At 51.0% G+C, this 16,954-nt stretch overlaps 5 protein-coding genes across 5 annotated transcripts in view; 2 read left to right on the plus strand and 3 right to left on the minus strand.

The window, feature by feature from the left end:
- Window positions 1–799: 799 nt before the first annotated feature.
- On the minus strand, window positions 800–1,311 carry Pmar_PMAR012451 (hypothetical protein; the record flags this gene model as incomplete). The annotated part of the gene is made up of 3 exons (XM_002787628.1): window positions 800–910; window positions 970–1,137; window positions 1,186–1,311. 3 exons carry the CDS (start codon window positions 1,309–1,311, stop codon window positions 800–802), a joined length of 405 nt encoding a protein of 134 aa, XP_002787674.1.
- A 1,005-nt stretch (window positions 1,312–2,316) lies between these two features.
- On the minus strand, window positions 2,317–6,094 carry Pmar_PMAR012452 (AP-2 complex subunit beta-1, putative; the record flags this gene model as incomplete). Its single annotated transcript, XM_002787629.1, has 23 exons — window positions 2,317–2,375; window positions 2,427–2,500; window positions 2,550–2,617; window positions 2,663–2,794; window positions 2,844–2,969; window positions 3,021–3,143; window positions 3,199–3,319; window positions 3,661–3,713; window positions 3,766–3,864; window positions 3,926–3,985; window positions 4,031–4,109; window positions 4,329–4,412; window positions 4,476–4,587; window positions 4,638–4,724; window positions 4,772–4,840; window positions 4,898–5,010; window positions 5,079–5,143; window positions 5,195–5,285; window positions 5,337–5,409; window positions 5,513–5,582; window positions 5,637–5,744; window positions 5,915–6,031; window positions 6,074–6,094. The coding sequence occupies 23 exons, from the start codon at window positions 6,092–6,094 to the stop codon at window positions 2,344–2,346; spliced, it is 1,977 nt and encodes a 658-aa protein (XP_002787675.1). The 3' UTR covers window positions 2,317–2,343.
- An 854-nt stretch (window positions 6,095–6,948) lies between these two features.
- Window positions 6,949–9,223, plus strand: Pmar_PMAR012453 (glucose-6-phosphate isomerase, putative). The gene is made up of 10 exons (XM_002787630.1): window positions 6,949–7,057; window positions 7,112–7,264; window positions 7,316–7,425; window positions 7,528–7,645; window positions 7,693–8,121; window positions 8,170–8,403; window positions 8,451–8,683; window positions 8,728–8,910; window positions 8,957–9,060; window positions 9,108–9,223. Exons 1-10 carry the CDS (start codon window positions 6,967–6,969, stop codon window positions 9,115–9,117), a joined length of 1,665 nt encoding a protein of 554 aa, XP_002787676.1. The 5' UTR covers window positions 6,949–6,966; the 3' UTR covers window positions 9,118–9,223.
- A 1,214-nt stretch (window positions 9,224–10,437) lies between these two features.
- On the plus strand, window positions 10,438–12,750 carry Pmar_PMAR012454 (conserved hypothetical protein; the record flags this gene model as incomplete). The annotated part of the gene is made up of 11 exons (XM_002787631.1): window positions 10,438–10,512; window positions 10,561–10,679; window positions 10,724–10,897; window positions 10,948–11,069; window positions 11,118–11,237; window positions 11,309–11,558; window positions 11,605–11,668; window positions 11,716–11,814; window positions 11,864–11,974; window positions 12,028–12,144; window positions 12,277–12,750. 11 exons carry the CDS (start codon window positions 10,438–10,440, stop codon window positions 12,748–12,750), a joined length of 1,725 nt encoding a protein of 574 aa, XP_002787677.1.
- A 2,795-nt stretch (window positions 12,751–15,545) lies between these two features.
- The window catches only part of Pmar_PMAR012455 (hypothetical protein), a gene marked incomplete at both ends in the record, with an annotated part of 3,285 nt that continues 1,876 nt past the window's right edge, over window positions 15,546–16,954 (minus strand). The window contains 5 exons of the mRNA XM_002787632.1: window positions 15,546–15,637; window positions 15,686–15,780; window positions 15,916–16,083; window positions 16,396–16,545; window positions 16,753–16,916. Coding sequence (XP_002787678.1) covers window positions 15,546–15,637; window positions 15,686–15,780; window positions 15,916–16,083; window positions 16,396–16,545; window positions 16,753–16,916 — 669 coding nt within the window. The remainder of the gene's footprint in view (window positions 15,638–15,685; window positions 15,781–15,915; window positions 16,084–16,395; window positions 16,546–16,752; window positions 16,917–16,954) is intronic.

Below are 16,954 nucleotides of genomic sequence, written 5' to 3' on the forward strand. Positions count from 1 at the left end.
GGTCTCAATAGGTTCAATAGGTCCTATTGAATATTGAATAGCTCAAGATAACTGTATTGCTGGTAGTATCAAGCCAAAACCTGACCATCAAGGCGGGCAGCTCTGGCGAATCCGGCTTGATGTTATGATAACATTGTTATCCATCAACGACTCGTGTGCCTCACAGCCTGTAGATGTAAAGTTATAAGTCAGATAGCGTCTGCACTTAGAGTTGCAATCTATAACAAGCCACCCGAAATCGCGCATCAGAGCCAGCGTCTAGAGGTGAGGAGATCCAAAACCCGAGAGCAGGGATACACACAGTAGAACATAACGCTTCTCTGTGAGCACACGAAGGGAATGGGCAAGAGCAGATTGAGCTGAGAAGCTGACCATCCGACGAGCTATTCAAGTCGCGTGGACGTTGTCGAATTTGCTCGGTAAGCACATTCACTGGCATCGAGCCGTTCTCACACGGCGTTTCCAGCGAAGATTCGCAATCACATAATGCGATTCGCATCCGCATGAGCAGCTGATACTTCTCACAGGATATCTCTCACATCATGTCGGCTCCAAGCTCATAATTAGTAAAATCCGCCTTCAACCTGCTACATCCAAGCATCACCTCGATGACTGGCTGGCAAGGAGAACGACGAATCCACGGATCACGATGACTTACGAGGAGTGCTCCATTTTCCATCAGACATCTGCAATCGCCAGAATCATGCCTGGAACTCTCGTGCTGAATGATCCTTGAATTGATCCGCAGTCACTCAAAAATGAAGATATTGAAACGAAGGCTTCATAAAGCGTGCATGAGCTAGCCTGAGATATCATCCAACAGCATGCCTCTCGTGAAGGCAGGACCGCTGTTGACGAAGTAGAGACCTCGTGCCCAGTAGGGTACCTCATCAGAAACTCTCGCGTGTGCCTAGGAGAGGAAACGAAAGAGCTATTGCGAAAACAGCATTACTCACAAAGTCTGCCTACCTCAAAACGGACCGTCCGACCATCGATCATCGGGGATGTTGTAATTTTCCGTTTGAGACGCGCCGTAGACGGTGAAATGAGCACATGGCACTCATCCAGCCAACCATCGAACACTTCAGGATGCCGACAGTGCAGTGCCTTCAGTACAGCTAGGCGTCGATTACCATCCTAAGTGAAGCATTCAAGGAACACTCATGAGGCCACCTGAAGGCTTACTAGTGCCATCAACCGATCGCGCTCCACGACTAGCTGCAGAGGTTTGAGAGCGCCTTCCGACAAGGACTCTCTCCTCTCGGCAAGATTCTCGTACATGCGCCCCAGAGCCCGCCCTTCAGGTACCATGAAGAACGGTCTCAGTCGATCATGGCCAAAGTGTATATCGTCAACATGAGCCGAAATCCGTATGAAGGCGTCAGTTGAAGGAATCTCCCCATTTTCTCCCTCATCTCCGAAGGCTGCAGCTTCGATGAGCTTGTATCTATACTTTCCATCATCACTGTCAAGGCAGCACTGTATTGGAGGGGGAACTAAAGGAACACAACCATATGGACTTCTAGATTCAGCATGCACAACACCATGTTGCTTTCTAATCGAGAATTCCGATCCCGAAAACAATCATGGTCACCTAAGAAGCTCAGCTGCTGAGTAGCGACTGATGGATTGTCAATGAGAGCCACGGAACAACCCCGTATAGCGCTTTGACACGCTCTACAATACCCCGCGATGCTCATCATTCGAACAGTAGTACACGACAGCTGGGTGTCTGGTGGAATCTGACCGGATTCTCCCTGTGCTCACGACAGCTTCTCCTCACTACTCACCCAAACAGCCTTCGAAGGGGGGATTGTTTTCGAACTCAATTTTGCCCGGCCCATCGCGGCAGTAGCACCGAGTTCCACCCCGCCGGCACTTAGAAGTATCCAGGAGAAGACGAATGTACATCGCTGATGGTCATTCGACCGGAACAGAGGCATCAGCTGAAGAGACTACATCCCAAGAGCCGTACGCAGAAGCAAGGAAGGCCTCGGTGATGATACTCACACACACCATATACAGTAAAATGTTGAGAACGAATCTCTAAACGTTCGAATGAGTCAGTTTATAAGAAGTCCAGCGATGAGTCGACCTAAGATGCTCAACAGTCACCTCGCGTGGTGGTCAACAGCAGATGCCACACGCGGAGCCACTGCTATCTAAAGCCCTCCACCTCCACTTCCAGCCTCAAACAAGCCATCAACACCCCAACAAGAGGACATCCTGAGACCCCTCGCCTTGCCATTGACAAACTGAAACTCGGGAGAGTGCCGGTGAGACTTGACACAATAACTGTGGACCTCCCAATACAATGGTGACGATGATAGGCCGAGGAACCCATTACAGATCGAGCAGGTCGAACGTCGTCGGACCTGAGCACCCGGTGAACTAACGGGAGGCGAGAGACCTTATAGGAGCCCTACCTGGAGTTGGTCTGGTATAAGCGTCAGCAGATGAGGACCCATCCTCCTCTGAAATACCTCTCGGCTGTGCTTGGCTGAACGAAAAAGCGCCATGTACATGCGTGCATACCAAAGTGCCTTTACGTTCTGTCATCTCCTTGCAACAAGTCCTGTTGATAATCATCACCAGTGTAGTCGTCTGTATCATGAACCTGCTCAGGCTAGTAACCCAAGCACCCGGGTTCGATTCCTCCCACCCTCATTCTAGTAATGAACTCCTCTGCTGGTAGATAAAACACACTCGACATGAGCCCAGTCTCGTCACATAGCTTTTTCAGCAGCTGCCGATGATACTGTCGCATATAACTCGACTCCACCGGGGACCAAACCTATCACATGACCATTGCCCTTGTCCATGCCCCCTCCCCAAGAAAACACCTCTGGCTTGTCGCACAGCACGATCTGCTTGGCCAGCTCTGGATCCGTACTAAGGAGCCTCCAATAAAGATACCCTCTGTCCCTCAGGTCTGGGTTATCGCTGTACTCTGTGCACATCTGGAGAACCTATAACCAGACTCGTGAATTAAGGACCACCACAGTGTCACCACGACCGACCTGTGTCACCATAGGCTCGCCGATACCAGGGCATTTGAGGAAAAGCTTCACAATAGCCGTCAATAACTGCAGTTGCACACTCACAGGCTCATCAGCGAAGAACTCCATGAATGTATTGAGGACCTGTCGCCAACCAAAAAATACCAACAAGCCTAGCGGAGCGATGCAGCCAACATACCGTATCCACATTCTCTATATGCTCAGCATATTCTCCCAATATCCATATCATACTGGCCTTTGCCTCAGGCTGATCCAAGGACTCTAGGTTATCGCACAGTGCCGAAATCGCCTTCTCATATCTACCGAGACCACCCGCCAATATCCTACAGCCGACGGTACTATTCTGTGTCCAGATGATCAATCGTTGTAGATGGGGTCAATTACGGAGGGCGTAGGTTCAATACCGGGGTCGGACACGTGCGAAAAAATGCCATGATTTTTTTTTCGAAAATCGATTGCGGCCAGGGTCCACGTAATAGAACTTTATAAGAGGACCTTATATTCGAAATTCTAGCTCCACAGTCATTCTGTAGAAAGAGTTACCCCCGCACACGTACGTTCGGTCTCCAGATGGCGCGTACTGTATTAGGGTGAACGCACATGGAAGAACTACAGAGTCGATAACCCTAACCCCTTTTACTCTATATGATATTTCCGCAAGATATCAGCTACAACCACGACCGCCTCCTGCACCTGAACAACTCCACTCAAGTCGATCGGGCCCGTCCCATTGTCTACTGCTTACGACATGGTTGACCTTCATTTCGATGAGTTCGAGGAGAACAGGCATGGCCATTCTCGCTACGCCGTCCACTTCCACTGCTACTCGCCCGATCGCTCTGACCTGATCATCAGCTCCATCCACGATGTTCCCTCGATCTACCATAGTCGGAACCACAACTCACCGCTTTCCGAGAGAAATCGATATCAACATCAGCAGCATACTCCTTAAATTCTGACAGCACCTGTCGAGACCAATACACAAGACGAACCCTCCCATCAGCACCAACCTGCTCAGCATTCTTCGGAGTGCACAGGCGTACCATCATATCCACTTTCTCTACCTTCAGGTACACTGGGTCTGTATATCTAACACAGAGCAACAGGTCCCAGAGGGAAGGGAAGGAGAGCATAACGCCCTCGACCCCTCCCTTCCGATAACACAATCAATTCACCCCCACATTCAAGGGCCCTATCGGACGTACTCATAAACGTGAGCTCAGCAGAATAGTCCTACGTCGATTCTCATTCACGATAGCATGGCTATGATCGAGAACACCAACCCCCAGAAAAGCCCAGAGGTACTACCGACAAAAGAAAACCTTCACATCACTGTTCATGACCTGCGGATATCTCTGTACTATCAAATTGAGGTTACGAATTGCAACATACCTAAAGATACACCCCATCGCACCGCGAAGATTTCACTCCGTGCAACACAAACAAGAATCCTACTGAATCTCCGGTGGGTTAGAGAGGAGGGACACTAGGGGTGGATGCAGCTTCTTCACCACTTGCTTCACAAAGTCGGCATTCTCTGTCACCTTGTCCAAGTCGGACATGATCACTGAGGCACACGATGTAACAGAAATGTGGTATGCACGCATGCTCACTCACCTCTCATCGCTGCCATAACAACTGCTGGGTTAGCATGCGACAGTCGTGCCGTGACACGTTCGATAACCCCTTCCGCATCTTGCGAACCTAACCTCTAGATACCCCAAGATACCCCAACCTCATCCCTTCCCTACCATTGGGTTCATACAGTGCAATGCCGTCCAGAAGCATCACTTGTCCCCATTCAGTGCACTCATTCAGAGCTGAAAAGACCATACTACTACTACTACTACTACTACTACTGCCCGCCATCCTACTACCTGATAGAAGCTTCTCCACCATCCTTGAGTTCATGCCCAGGACCGATGGATCCTCCTTGCTCTCCGATAGCTCCAAAAGGCTCGCCACAGCATTAGCCACGACCACTGGGTTTCTGACAATGCGAATAACCGGCGATCGAATAGCCGTCACTGCACCCTGAAATTCCGAGCCCCTCGTCACCTGTCGCCTGTCATGTCCCTCAGGACCTCTATGAAGCCTTGATCCTCTACGACTTCCGGATTTATCTGATACCGACTCAAGTTCGATCCCTTCCTCTGTTCGCCATCGCATACTACCTCCCACACTTTCGAAACACATATGGCAGCAGTCTTCCGCACATACGGGTCTTGGTCGCGGCAGCACCGTCGTAGAGGCTCCAGCAAATACCTGCGATATGAGCGTCACGCGCCCCGAAACTCCACCGTGCTCCCGCCTCACTCGCAAATCTGGTCAAGTCGGATACACCCCATCGTCCGTAAAGCGAGGGCACGGATAAGTGGGTTCGGATCACCTGATTGGGCACGCAAGTTAAAGATCATTTGATACGATTTCGAGGAGAAGTGGTATGAACTATTGACCGGAAGTCATAACGACGCAGAGGCCTCCCCAAGTACCTGCGTCCTTCATAAAAGTATTAACAGCAAGCACGGCCAGTTCGGGTTGGGTCTTCGCATAATTGAGAACCTGTTCACAGAAAAGGTATCTTAGGTCGAAGCACGTAAGATACGGAAGTGGTACATATAGATACACAAGTTTCTTGATCTCCATCTGGTTCGACTGCATACATTGTACCATGTCCGGAAAGAGGCTGGAGACATCCTTTCCTAAGGTCATACTCGCTATGACCTGATAATAGAGAAGTGTAGGCCTGTTCAGGAGTTAGTCGACAAAGCCGAGCCATGTGTAATATATTGAGAGCCCTCTCAATTAGAGCTCAACTAATTAGAAGGCACTAGTGCTGGGATGGAACCCGGGTGGTCAGCATAGAGACTCAGCGACCTTCCCAACTGACCCACCCGCTTGATAGCATCTTTCTGCTTATGTTTATCATGACTGTGCAACTCCTCCTTCATCTCATGTATCTCACTTCTCTTATTAGCATGGAAATACCGACCCTCCTTCTTTTTCAGGACCTGTCATCGCTACCTCTACCTCTCTACCATCCCCTTACCCACCTTGGGCACTGCAGCCGACATCTTGCTCTGAAGGTGTTGGAGGCTCTTTAGATTCAACGAGCTCATCTCAAACCCAACTCACAAAGAGAAAAAACTACAATAACAACTGCTGTTGCCTCCACTTCTTAACACACTGAACACAAACCTTGTTTCAAACGTTCGAAACTGCGTATGAAAAGCTCTCCCGATGACATTTTTTTCTCTCCTGTGTGTATCACCGCGCCACAAACTTCCTGAGCCCCCCGCTCATAGTAAACGTTGCCTATCGAGTACTCATTTACTACGTTAGACAGCGCCAGTGGGACTTCCTTCTTGGAATTTTTTTCTGACAGCGTCGACCGAAAGCTCAGCGTCGTGTCTACAGAACTTCCAATTTGATATTTCAAACCATCGGTTTCGTCGTCATTAGTGGTAGCCTCAGTTGAAGGTCCTTGGATACTCGGCCAGAGAAAGATCAAGCGCTCACCAGCTTAATAGCAAGTTGAGGATGTCAAAGTGCTGGAAATGTGTCTACATACCTTGCGTAGAAAATCGATAACCTGGGCGCGCGAGATGTCCGCTGTCGTAGAAAGGATAAGAGGTTTAGCGTAGCTGTGGCCCCATAGCAGCCTACTTTTGCGTGTATTTTCGACTGGCAAATTGTCGGATAGGAGTTTCCTATGAGATAACCTTATGCGCTACTGAACGCTCACGTTGCGCACAGCGAAGAATTTACTTTGTCGGTTGGATAAGCGTTGGGCAATTTTGTGGCGTGTGACTATCCGAAGTGTCCTTGGCTGAGCTTAATAGCGGCGTTCACTGTGCGAGTGGGCGAGTATCTTGGGTTCAAGGATGCGAGATACAGAATAGGTCCGAATTTGTGCCATCAATTCAGTCGATTTTCTTAGACTAGGATGATTTCCAGCACCCAGGCATTCGCTAACGCTGCCGCCGCGGCCGATAAGATCAAAAATGTCCACTTGAAAGAGCTTATGGCTGATGAAGGTGAGGGCGATGATTACCCCTTGTCGTGGTAAGTTATTCTTCATGTCTTCTCAGAGCGCAACAAGTCCATGTTCGTGACCCCTTCCGACTTAAAGGGTGTGACATTGGACTATTCCAGAGAGCGCCTCAACGATGCTTCCCGCAAGGCTCTGTTTGACTTGGCCGAGGAGGCTCATCTCGATCAGAAGATCGAAGATATGTTCAACGGTAAGGAAGGTTGAGGTGTCTCTTCTGGTGTGGATGGGGTTTCCTTTATAGGTGTTAAGATTAACACCACTGAGAAGAGGGCCGTCCTTCATACCGCCTTGAGAGCTCCTCGCGGTAGTAAGGTCATGGTCGATGGTAAGAATGTCATCGAGGATGTTTGGGTAATAGGGGGAGTTCGCGGCTGCCTATCTCGAGGTATATGGTTCTATCCTCTCATCGCCCCTTTTAACCTCTTTTTTCTATCATTTTCGTCCCAACTTCAGAGAGTTTTGGACCAGATCAAGAACTACTCCGACAAGATCCGCTCCGGCGAGCACCGTGGTGTGACCGGCAAGCTCCTTAAGAACGTCGTGGCTGTCGGCATTGGTGGTTCCTATCTCGGTAATGTCCACAGGGACCTTGGCTCTGTCGCGTATTTTCCATGACAGGTCCCGAGTTCGTCTTCGAGGCTCTTCGTACCGACCCTGTGGCAAAGAAAGCCGCTGAGGGAAGGACGACTAAGTTCCTAGCCAACGTCGACCCTATCGATGTTGAGAGAGCCCTCGATGGTCTCAACGCCGAGGAGACCCTCCTTGTCGTCATCTCCAAGACCTTCACCACTGCCGAGACCATGCTCAATGCGAAGACTGTTCGCCAATGGCTCTTCGACAACCTCGGCAAGTCCCCTGAAGTTGTCAGTAAGCATGTCTGTGCATGCTCAACCGCCTTGGAGTTGACCAAGGAGTTTGGTATCGATGACGAGAACGTCTTTGCCTTCTGGGACTGGGTCGGAGGCCGTTACTCTGTCAGCTCCGCTGTTGGCTGTCTTCCTCTCGCCCTTCAGTACGGCTTCGAGCAGGTTAACCAATTCCTTCAGGGTAATGCCCATGTCCCATCTGGAGAGATTCCCATGTCACAGTGTTTAGGTGCTCATTTGATGGACGAGCATTTCCGCAACACTAAGGATCTCAGTCAGAACATCCCAGCTCTGATGGGCCTCATTGCCGTCTGGAACCGCACGTTCCTCGGTGCCTCGTCCACGGCCATTCTCCCTTACTGCCAGGCCTTGGTGAGGTTTGTTGCTCACATTCAACAGCTTGATATGGAGAGCAACGGCAAGCGAGTAACTCTCAACGGCCACACTGTGGATTTCAGCACTGGTAATTACAACACATGCCCATTATTCGTTGTATCATATTAACAACAGGTATGGTCCACTTCGGTGAGCCCGGCACTAACGGCCAACATTCCTTCTACCAGGAGCTTCATCAAGGCACCACTATTGTGCCTAGCGAGTTCATTGGGTTCGCCAAGTCGCAGAATCCCATCAAACTTGCCGGCGAGCCCGTCAGCAACCACGATGAGCTCATGTCTAACTTCTTCGCCCAACCCGATGCTCTCGCCTTCGGCAAGGGCTATGACCAGCTCGAGAAGGAGGGGGTGAGTTGAAAGATGTGTGGTATGTGCGGACTTGAAGTAATCAGGTCCCTGCTGAGTTGATGGACCATAAGTTCTTCCCCGGCAACCGTCCCTCGTTATCTCTCCTCTTCCCTGGCACATGCAACGCTACCTCTGCTGGTGCCCTCCTTGCGGCCTATGAGCATCGTACTATGGTCCAAGCAGCCATCTGGGGTACCAACTGCTTCGACCAGTGGGGAGTGGAATTGGTAAGCTGTCATGTGGTTGGTATACTCTTATCGCGATTTTTCTCAGGGCAAGGTCTTGGCCAAATCAGTGAGAGCTCACTTCGCCAACCCCTCCGCTGGCGTTAGCGAGTTCTGTGGCTCGACTCAGAGGCTCCTCAAGCAGTACCATCAGTAGGGCGTCATAGTAGTGGCGATGGATCGTATTGTTGTCCTCTCAGAATGAAGTAAGCGTCGCTATATTGGCGTGGCCGACCGAAGTACGTCAGAGTGCTTTGCATAACGCGATTGTCTCATCCTTCTCTTGAATATTTCCCTACCAAAAGTATGTCTAGTATTATGGAAAAAACTGAATGTTGTGATTGCGAGTTGCTTCGACCGAGGTTTTCATATATCGTTGTGTTATGGTCAATTAGGGGGGCATAATCCCACGGTCAAGATAGGATAATGTCGAAGCATGCAGTTGCGGTTAGTTCAGTAACGTGTGGTATGCGGTAGTTGTGATGAAGTTGATTGCCAGTTCTTGACGCACTTGGATGTTGTAATTACTGTGGCTGGAAGGTCCCACGTGAACTCAGTGCAGTTGCCGTCAAATTGATGGCTCATCTTCTCATCGACGAGGGGCATTACGGATTTTCATCAATGATCAGTAAGTCGTGTCACGACGGCAACTTCAACGTGAGGGTCGAGACTGTGGCATTGTATTCGTGTCTAACAGTTCACCTCCGTGCTGGGGCGACTATGTGTGTCGGTTTCTTCGAAGCGACTTTCACTTATCAGTTGTGCAGAGTTGTTTTCAGGTTCTGTGTGAATTTCAGTGACAGTTGAGAGCGATATGAGATGGACCACGGTTTCAGCTGAGCTCCACGCCCAACTCGCATCGCAACACCCACTGCTGTTGAGCGATTGAGCACGATGTGACTTTAATAAATGTTCAATCTATTGGACACGCTCAGAGAAGGAACCATGCAGGGCACAGTTAAGCGCCCGCTCTCTGCCCCTCTTCATACGAACAGTCATGGACGAATCCGTCATGGACCATCCGTCCGTGGTCATGGACCATGACAGACGCTATCGACGGAATCATTAGAATGAGAGAACCTTCTTCTCCATATTCAGAAACTTCTATGGTAGCATTGCTACACTCGAAGACGTAATTCTTCAATTCATTGACTTCGGACACCTCGTGATGGAGTTGCACCATTACTACGACTGTGCCCGGCGTGCTTGAGGATATCTATACGATTGTCTATTAATTTGACGACGCACATTCTCACTACTACCAGTTCATGTGCTTTCTTGAACTCCGTTTCTGATGATGGACCAAGTCCATGTTTGTCAATCAGTGAGAGTTGGCTCGTCGAATCAAGGAAGGCCCTCTCATCGGAGCTCCGGTCTCTGTGCTCAAATATATGTAACATCTTGGGCCCACGTTCGATAGGATTCTTACTGAGACCGATCGTCGACTCAGCCAATCAGTTATGAGAATTGCCCTTCCGAATATCAACACTCAGTCTGTGGGCTTCCGCCCGATTCATTCAATGGTCTACCATGCCCCGTGAAGGAAGCCACGACGGTCCCTCCTCTAAAGTGATGAAGAACCTCACTGACACATCGCGAGCAGCGGTAACACTAGAAGGCTATGATGTCGACATGGACCCACCACCTCCTCAGTCGACAGAGCATTCCAACCATGGCATGAGCGAATTCCCCGAGGAAGCACTCGCCTCTCTCTCATCACGAGGGCGTATGAGAATCGCTGACCGGGGCCTCACTCCGACAGAGATACTTAAGTGAGTTCTTCCAACGATCCCTCGAACAGCCTCTCTTGCTCCAGGTCCCCGAGGTTCGTCGAGGCTTGCTATAGGCTAGGCCTGAGACCATCTGAAGTCGATATCTGGCATACCCAGGATTACAGCAAGACTCCTCAACCAGAGTTCCCAAGCTATACGACACTTGATGAAACAGATCTTCCCCTAGATTGGCGTATATCCTGTCTAGCTGAAGCATTGTGAGGAAGCAGTCGTGTCCGGTGGGAGGCAGCCTCATATCACTCATTAGGAACGAGTACGACACCATTATGGTCAAGTCGAGCTACGCCAATACCCAGTCCTTCGACGAGTGGATGCAAGGCAAGAACCTGTCGACAACGGGAGGTTCTCAACGAGGCCGATCTCTTGACCGTGAGGAAGGCCTGGGCTACTAGCCGTCAGTGAGAGGCTATTCCTCAGGCACTCTGCGATCGATCACAACGCCTGATGACTTTGCCACCACTGCTATGGCACGAATGCGGTCTCATATGGCACGTCTCGAGAAACAGAAGGCTTCCTTCATGGACAACGAAGCACGGAGTGAGTCTCAATAGCGAAAAAGGATATGTTTGCCTTCCAATAGAAGCTACCGCAGACTGACTCATGTTCAGGAGAGAGGGCAAGATCGAGGAGTGCCCAACGGAAGAAGGAGCGAGATGAGCTCATATATCAGCGTATGATGGAAATGCTCGACAAGGAGCGTCGCCAACAGATGTGCTTCCGATCCAACTTACGACAGTCCAGAATTATCATCAGGTATCGACAGCGTATGGAGCAGCTAGCCGAGGCCACAAAGCGTATGCGGGACGCCAAGCGTGGGGACAGGTTCAAGCGGAATAAGGATATGCAGGAGCACAATCGGTAGAGACATGTGTTGACCTTCCTGCCGGACTCAACTCTTTCCCAGTGACCAGCTGCTGCAAGTCCGCAAGGATCGTGAGATGAGACTGTCAGAGGCACTCGCCGCCAGGGTGGGCTCAGTCGATAAATAATTGCTAAGCAATCGCGCTTTGCTCAGGCGGAGTCTCGTCGAGCCAAGAGGGCTGCGTTACTCAGCGCAGAACGCTCACGGTTAGCTCGACTACGAGAAAAGGTGAAGGATGATGAGCGCAGGAAGGTGCCCATTATGAGGCCCGAGCCTAGCCGTATTGAGTATGAATACTCAGATGGCTTTGACTGAGGAGATGCGTGCTAAAGACACGCGTAGCAAGGATCAGCTACACCGTAACAAGATGGAGTTCGAGGCTTTCGTCCAGGAAACACATCGAAAACGAGCGGTCCGACCTGCTACCTTTGCTGCTTTGATGATCTATTGTGTGTCTATGGTTAGATCAGTGAGCATCTGGTAGAACGAAGACGGAGACGTGAACAGTACCTCAAGGACGCTGAAGCTGATCGACAGGTCCTCGAGGCCGCCTGTGACATCGAAATGGAACGAATGACTCTGGTAAGGGCCTCACTCTGGTTGATTTTAAGTACCTTAGTATTATCATATGACGAGGTCGATCTTCTGATTCGTAAGCCCAGACAAGACTCAAGTGGATCGCTGAATTCAATCGTCCTGTATACTTCCTCTCAGGCAATGAAAAGGCAGCGAGTCGAGTACGACCGTCGGAAGTTCCAGACCAACTTCGAAGCTGCCAAGAAGGACAAACGTCCAAAGTCGGCAGCCTCTTTGACTAGCCTGTTGCCTTCTATCAACCACCACTCGGTGCTGCCTCGGTCCCCTCAGTGGAGCCTGGCCCCACGCTTGTCGACCCCTCGGGGTTACGACTCTGGTCTAGGGCCCGGCTCCTACGACATACCGTCCACTCTTGGGGCCGATCAGATCGGCCCTCGATGGGCGCCCGACTCTGTTGATCGTTCGGAGCTGGCCGAACGCCCGGTGCGGTACGAGCCTCCACCACCGAGCTCCCCGCCGAGATCACCTAGTATGAGCCCCATACTGAGACCGGTGCGGGGGAACGATGGGCCCGGGCCAGGACATCGGCATGAGCCTGTATCCGTTCATAGGCTACCCAGGCCTCGAGATCCCAAAGCCATTGCAGAGTAAGCCCCACATCGACATCTGTTTGGCCGACATCCTCAGTCTCAGGCACTTCCGTGTCCTCGTGGAGTCGGGACGGCATTACTTGAGTATGGTGAGCCAAAGCCGAGTGAGTGCAGCTTCTGTAGCGAACGACCCCGGCAGCATTTTCCGGTCTCGCCATTCAACCAGTTGCCGACGGTCCCTCAGTAGTCTGCGATCGTCCAGCTCACGAGGTCGCCTGGGCGACGACGAGCCGGACCAGGCCCCAACCGAACTCGCGGTACCGAGGTCGGCGACGCCGGCAACGGACATCCGGGAAGGGGCAGAAGACAGCTCGGTAGAACCCACTGAGATGGCTGGAAATGGGGCTGCTCGAAATGGTACTGCAATCTCTTCTAAAGAGGAAGAGGACGAAGAATACGAGTCCGACTTTGTCGAAGAGTAAGGCTTCCACCATTACTCTACTCACCATCATGTGCTGTGTCTGCTGCGATATACCACACCTTGTGTTCGTCAATTGCATGGTCTGTATATGGCCTAGTGCGGCGCTTCTTCATCACGAGTGCTACTACCCCTATTGATTGAACCAAGATGCCCCTCGACGAACGACCGCTATCTATGGGGACCACACCGGCGTCTACTCGACACGCCATCGCGCCCTCCAATAGGGTCGGTCCTGCGGAAGTGCTCGCTGTATGGTCACCCTATTGGGTCGTCCCAATCTAGGTGCCATCATCGACACAGGCAAGACAGGGGTCTTGGAGGTCTCGACTGGCGACGCGCTTTCCCCTACTATTCATGCAGGACTGCGTAAGTCGCCTCTGACCACTATGTTCATTGATCGATTAGGAAGTACGCACGAAGCGGTTGGAGAAGCTAGCGACGAGACTGTGCCGCAAAGAAGAGTATTTCAACGGTGTCGCCAGGCCGAGACATAGAAGGCCGCATCCCCGAGTATGCAGTAGATAGAAGCATGTAAAGTGTGTGCCAATTTGATATGCAAATGTGAACAATGTGCGCTATTTTCTGAGGCGAATGATAGTGAACAAGTTGTCGCTATCACAGTTTCGAGCGGTTATTTCTATCACATCACATGTTCATAGCGATATTTACGTGAACTATCCAGCATAGTTTCAGATCGATTCCTATTAATTTTTCACAGATGCATATCAATTTGGCACACACTGTATAGCATATCTTCTGAGCACAAGGTAAGGTCTATTCCAACACCTGTGCTCAGATATTGTGGCAAGGCGGATGGCCTCTCGATCGAGCTGAGGGCGAGCGACTGGCCACGACCGGCAGTTGCCCGAGGCTACCACTACACAACCCTCAAGGGCGCTCAGGATCCCGCGATGAATATGGGAACTCGTAAGACTAAGAACGGTGCCTCTCAGCGGCAGTCATGCCCCTCTGTGTGTCTACACCGTAGGTACATCGTACACACAGCCATGCCGTCCTCTTCAATGTCGCAGAATAATAACACTGACATGCTTCAAACAGTGGCTGTCGATAGTCCATCATCGGAGATGAAGGTCTCTGAGTCGCTCTCAGCTTTCGAAGAGGTTGGGACGGTCAAGGTGTGCTTGTCCGCATGCGGTTGCCCCTCAGGGTATACGAACAGACATTCGTCTGATGGCACGATCCTGGAGGCCTGTTGTCTGGGGTCACCCCTCTCGACAGGCTAATACTTTGCAATTATGGACACCACATGATGGGAAAGCGTAAGCGTGTTCGAGTTAATCCCTTGTATTGAGGTCGTCTCAGCGGTTGGGCATGGCGCACGGGGCCCCTACCCCGTATGGATCGAGCTTGAAGACGTTAACCCGGAAGGGCTTACTTCCTCATCTACCAAATGAACATATGTGTCCCCTTCCTTACTGTGTTGCTTGTAAGTCTCCATATGGGTGTCAAGATTCACAATGAGGGACATACGCTATAGGATCCAACGGTCGATGTCTCCCTCTCTCACGACGCTGTTGGTGGATGCTCTCGATTATACCTGAACTTACAGTTGTCTGTGAAGAAAGGCAGGACTACTGAAGAGTGATAAGTCGTCACCAGCACTTACCGAATTCGGCCACGCATACCCTCAATGAAGCTCCGCAACAAGAACACTGTGATGCGCATTCAGATGTACCCATACTGTATAGTATGCACAGTATCATGCATCATGTACTGTGAACAGGAAGGTGTGGAAATTAATTATCATTCCAAAATTATCCTGTTTCCATGGCTATTCCCCTTCCCACCCTACGTTACCCAAAGGTCCCACTTAACACAAGCACTCAGTTGGATCAATCATAACAAACGACGCAGAGCACACGGCCTCTCTGGGCCACCATCGGCGACTGCTTGAGGATGGGACCGTTTCCTCCTCGCCTCATTACTCCTATGGCAACGATGGCCGTGCAATGACGCCTAAGAACACCAATCTCACAGAGTGACTACTATCATGCGGTCACAAATGTTCAAGTACAACCCGTTTCCTTATCATCTTAAACAAACTGTGGCAATCTCGATAACCTCACAGATATCCACCAAACCAGTAGTATTATTATTGCATTGCAAACGATATCAAACTCGAGGTACCCCTAATCAGCATTCTATTGCTGTTCGAAGGGTATCGAGTCAAGTCCGGAATAACCCATTCCCTCCAATTCCTACACCGCGGAACCGAGCCTCTCCCATTCTCTCAAAATTTCTTCGCTCCGCCTCCGCCTCACGACGCTCGTCTGCCATAGAAGCCTCATAGCCTTGATAATACCAGTCCAAGAAGCAACTGTTGATGCACATCAATGCCACCAACTAGATAGGCACTACTTCTTGTTCCCGACAGCAACACCACCATCACCACCTTGTCCCTCTACCTCCCCACACTCCCCTTCCCCTGCTCGAGGATCTACTATACCTAAGGTAACAACAGCCTCCAACGCGACAACCCGAGGGTAGGAATTACCTCGAGAGTCGTCCCCAAGGTATTGTGCGGGTCCAAAGTCCTCCCCACCAGGCTCTATGCCCTGTTCAACTGCCGCATTGCGAGGCGCTGCGTATCTGCCGGAAGGAGATACTATGTCCAATTCAAAGCAAACTGCGATGTTCGTCACACCACTGACGAGGTTCCTGCAGCTCCGGAATTTCGTGGCGAGTGACTGAGTCTATACTGAACTCTCGACACCCCGACACTACCTGAATATCCTCATGCTGATAGGGCAGACCCAGCACTGGTTGCCGCGGTCCCACATAGCGCTATCACAGGCTGAGTCCTCCATCGTGCGCCCGTTGCACTCGTGGATGTGACCCGTCTCATCGCAGACGAAGGCATCTCGGAATTTCCGAGACCTCCACAGCGTGCACCTGAGGACATCCTTCTGGTGATGCCCCTGAGACCACCTGGACTCTGGACCTCGTATTATCACAGGTGTGCGTAGGAAAGTCCTTCGGGTCTGGATGCTCTTCTGTATCTCGATACACTACTCGCCAGAGCATCCACTCGTCTCGTGCTTCCCTCCATACCCGCCGTTCACGGTCCAACTGGGCGGCTCGAGACGCGGAGTAAGGCGAACGCAAAGACGAGGGAGCGGACGGCTCATTAGTGGTGGTAAGATGGCCTCCACGAGGAGTCTGAGTGCTTATAAGATAAGCCACAGAATGTCCATGGCGCACTACCGCTTGAATGCCAAGAGCGACTGCAGCATTCCAGTCGCCCCAACTCTTATCAACAACTTCAGCTTTATCCACACCGGAGGCCTCCGAGTCGGCCCGGAGCTGCAGTTCTTTCTTCCAACAGCGGACAAAGGGTTTATAACGTAGGTTGGCCTGAAGAGTCAACACGTCATAGGTCGCTCGAGCGCTCTATAGAGCGATGCCCTAACTATGACTATTACTCTCCGACCGTAACGGTCCTTCCTGGGCGGCCAGCGGTAATGATAAACCCAATACCACAATTCATCACGATTCCCACACGCTCTCAGGTATCTGGAGTGCGGCGTAACAGCGGAGGAAAAATGCGGAAAAGGTCATCACCTGCATGTCTGTGATGAGCTTATTATGGAGGAGGCCGGTAGGAAGGACAGTATTTTACACACAACATCATCGTGGATGTCGATGAGGCCGAGTCGAGGCGAGGTGGGAGTGGTAGTGGAGGAATCCATGTCCAACAGGTCGTTAAAAAGGTCCGACTCGCTAACCTGATGATACCAAAAATCTCCCAAATCTCCCACCAGGT

Source organism: Perkinsus marinus, assembly GCF_000006405.1.
Source record: "Perkinsus marinus ATCC 50983 genomic scaffold scf_1104296929318, whole genome shotgun sequence".
NCBI classification, from domain to species: Eukaryota; Perkinsozoa; order Perkinsida; family Perkinsidae; genus Perkinsus; species Perkinsus marinus.